We start from the raw sequence: 2,318 nt of genomic DNA on the forward strand, positions 1-2,318 counted from the left end.
TGCTGAATCTGAGAGAAAATGTTTGCTCAGACTCTGCTGTCTCCCAAATGTGGGGACACTCCTAGAAAGGGCTAAATTCCTGCCAACCAGCTTTACCACACATCTTCCTCCATATCACATGTCTCAAAAACTCAGGGAACAAATGATCAGGATAAATGCAAGAAAAGAAGCCAGGGTTCCCTTCACCACTGTGAATTGAGTATGCTTTCTGAGCAAGGGGGACAAGCTCAGAGCTCACCTGGGGACTGGAAGAGAGCAGAAGGCTGCCAGCTGAGCCAAGCATGCGGTCCTTCCAACTGAGTTGATGGACACCCTTCCATGTATGCCCTTCAAATGTAGACCTGCACTCTTAGCATGACCTTGGGTTCACTGCTTTAGTTATTTCAGGACCTATAATTTCACCTTTTGGAGACAGAGATGGGTGCCAAGCAGCAAAGGACAGTTAAATGTGGAGAACAGGAGAGTGATAAGGTAAATACACTGGTGTCAAAGACACTGAGGGTGAAATGCCTTCCAGTGTGCTCTGAAAAAGGTCCTATTTTTGGTTGTGAGCCTAGCCTTTAACGGCTGAGCCATCTCTCCAGCCCTGAAAAAGGTCCTATTTTTAAGATGTGATCTTTTCAAACCCAGACAGGCAGCTCCATCTGGTGGTTATAGGTGAGCCTCAGAGTTCATCTTTAAACAGGAACTGTGCTTCTTTCCAGGTGTGCTAAGTCATTAAGCAGAGCTGTACTGAGGTATCAGCAGAGCATTGGTGTCCTTAGAATGTCCTTTGGTAAGTGCCAATCTGGTGCTGTTGCCCAGCAAAGGTGAATGAGTGTACGGAAGGTTCTGGAGCCATAGGTATGTGACTACAGAAGGCTCTAGAGAATGAGGGCTTCTGGGAATAAGTGAAGAAGATTCTGGAGAGTGAGGATGTGTGCTTATGTGGAAATTTCCAGAGACATAGCAGGGAAACCAGACGTAGGCTTGTGGACATAGTTCCCTAAACCGGTGGCCAGTCAGGTGGCTATACTAAAAGTAACAGAAGAGATTTTCAGGAGGGATGCACTGCTTTGGTCTAGTGAATGACTTTGGATAGGTAGACAGGCTGACTGGGAAACAAGTTTGTGGCATGCGTTTGGCCCTGTGCCTGAGACTTCCAAGTTCCCTTATTCAGGAACTCTCTCAAATGATGCCACTTGTTCCTGGGATCTCAGCTGCTAGAAGACTACACCTGCAGGGACAGCCCTTGTGTTGCTTACAGCCTCTGACTTCATGCACGTATAAGGACCCTGTAACAGGAGATGCCATGTGTATGAACAGACTAGGAAATGGCCCCCAAGAGTGCTCAGAGGCCTGTGGACCAAAAAGGCAGGTCTAGGAAGGATGAGGGTGCAGAGCTAGCTGCCATAGGGAGTTGCTCTACCTGACCCTCTGCCCTGCTGCCTTCCAGCCCAACACATGTACTTCTGCCACCTGAAGGAACAGGTACTGAGGTCCAGGTGCATGCACAGAGAGGAGGTCAACTTTCTGCTGGTCGCCTGTGGGTTACAGGCTGACCTGGTCAACCACCAGGAGTCAGTCAATGTGGGTAAGTACTTCAAGCCACACACCTATTTCCCACAGTAGGTAAGGCTGTGTGCCAACCTCCTTGTGTATGTTAGAACAGCGGAGTCTGATGTCCACTCACCATGAACAGAGGAGTATGATTTAGAGAGGGAGAAGGACATGAAGGCAGAAGCACCCAAATTCAAGAGTGCTCACCAAACCCAACCCCAATACTGCAAAGCCTGGCAGTGTTGTTTCGGAGCTAAGCCAGAGTAGGCCATGCCTTTGGATCCTATATAAGTCCAGATGGCTTGACATCTCGGAGTCCTTGGCCCACTCAGCTGCAGAGTGTTATCCACCCAGCCTCTGTAAGGAAGAACAAACCCAGGTACCTTAGGCTCTCTGTGACTCTCTTTCCTTACTTGTACCCTGGAAAGGGACATGGTGAGCAGCAGCTAGCTCTCCTTGCAGAAGCCTAGCTTGACTGCCATGTAGAGCATAGGGTTCTGGGAACTGTGGGCCTGGCTCATGTACTCTGTAACTGGTCCCCAATCCACACTCCTTACTGTGCTCTATGCCTTAGGCCTCACACATCTGCCTTGTAGAGCTCTCTTCTGTCCCAGGCTGGAGACCAGGCAGCTCTTTTCAAAGCTTCCATCAGTCCAAACTCACACAGTCCCTCACTGGAAAGTTTTCCCAAGAATAGTGGCTGTGAGGCCGAAATGAGCTCCACAGTCCTCTAAGGAGGGCTGCTTCTGTGGTCCATGTGGGCACCTGGGTGACATGAG

The 2,318-nt window shown here is 49.5% G+C and overlaps 1 protein-coding gene and 1 long non-coding RNA gene across 2 annotated transcripts in view; both read left to right on the forward strand.

Annotated features, from left to right (window-relative positions):
• LOC116077680 overlaps window positions 1-1,242 on the forward strand; it is a 3,423-nt gene extending 2,181 nt beyond the window's left edge. Inside the window, exon 3 of the long non-coding RNA XR_004113298.1 lies at window positions 631-1,242. This is a non-coding gene — a long non-coding RNA (uncharacterized LOC116077680). The remainder of the gene's footprint in view (window positions 1-630) is intronic.
• A 201-nt stretch (window positions 1,243-1,443) lies between these two features.
• Window positions 1,444-2,318, forward strand: part of Frmd1 (FERM domain containing 1) — a 3,156-nt gene continuing 2,281 nt past the window's right edge. The window contains exon 1 of the mRNA XM_031351753.1: window positions 1,444-1,573. Within this exon, the coding sequence (XP_031207613.1) occupies window positions 1,444-1,573 (130 nt within the window). The remainder of the gene's footprint in view (window positions 1,574-2,318) is intronic.

Source organism: Mastomys coucha, unplaced genomic scaffold, assembly GCF_008632895.1.
Source record: "Mastomys coucha isolate ucsf_1 unplaced genomic scaffold, UCSF_Mcou_1 pScaffold5, whole genome shotgun sequence".
In the NCBI taxonomy this organism is placed as follows: domain Eukaryota; kingdom Metazoa; phylum Chordata; class Mammalia; order Rodentia; family Muridae; genus Mastomys; species Mastomys coucha.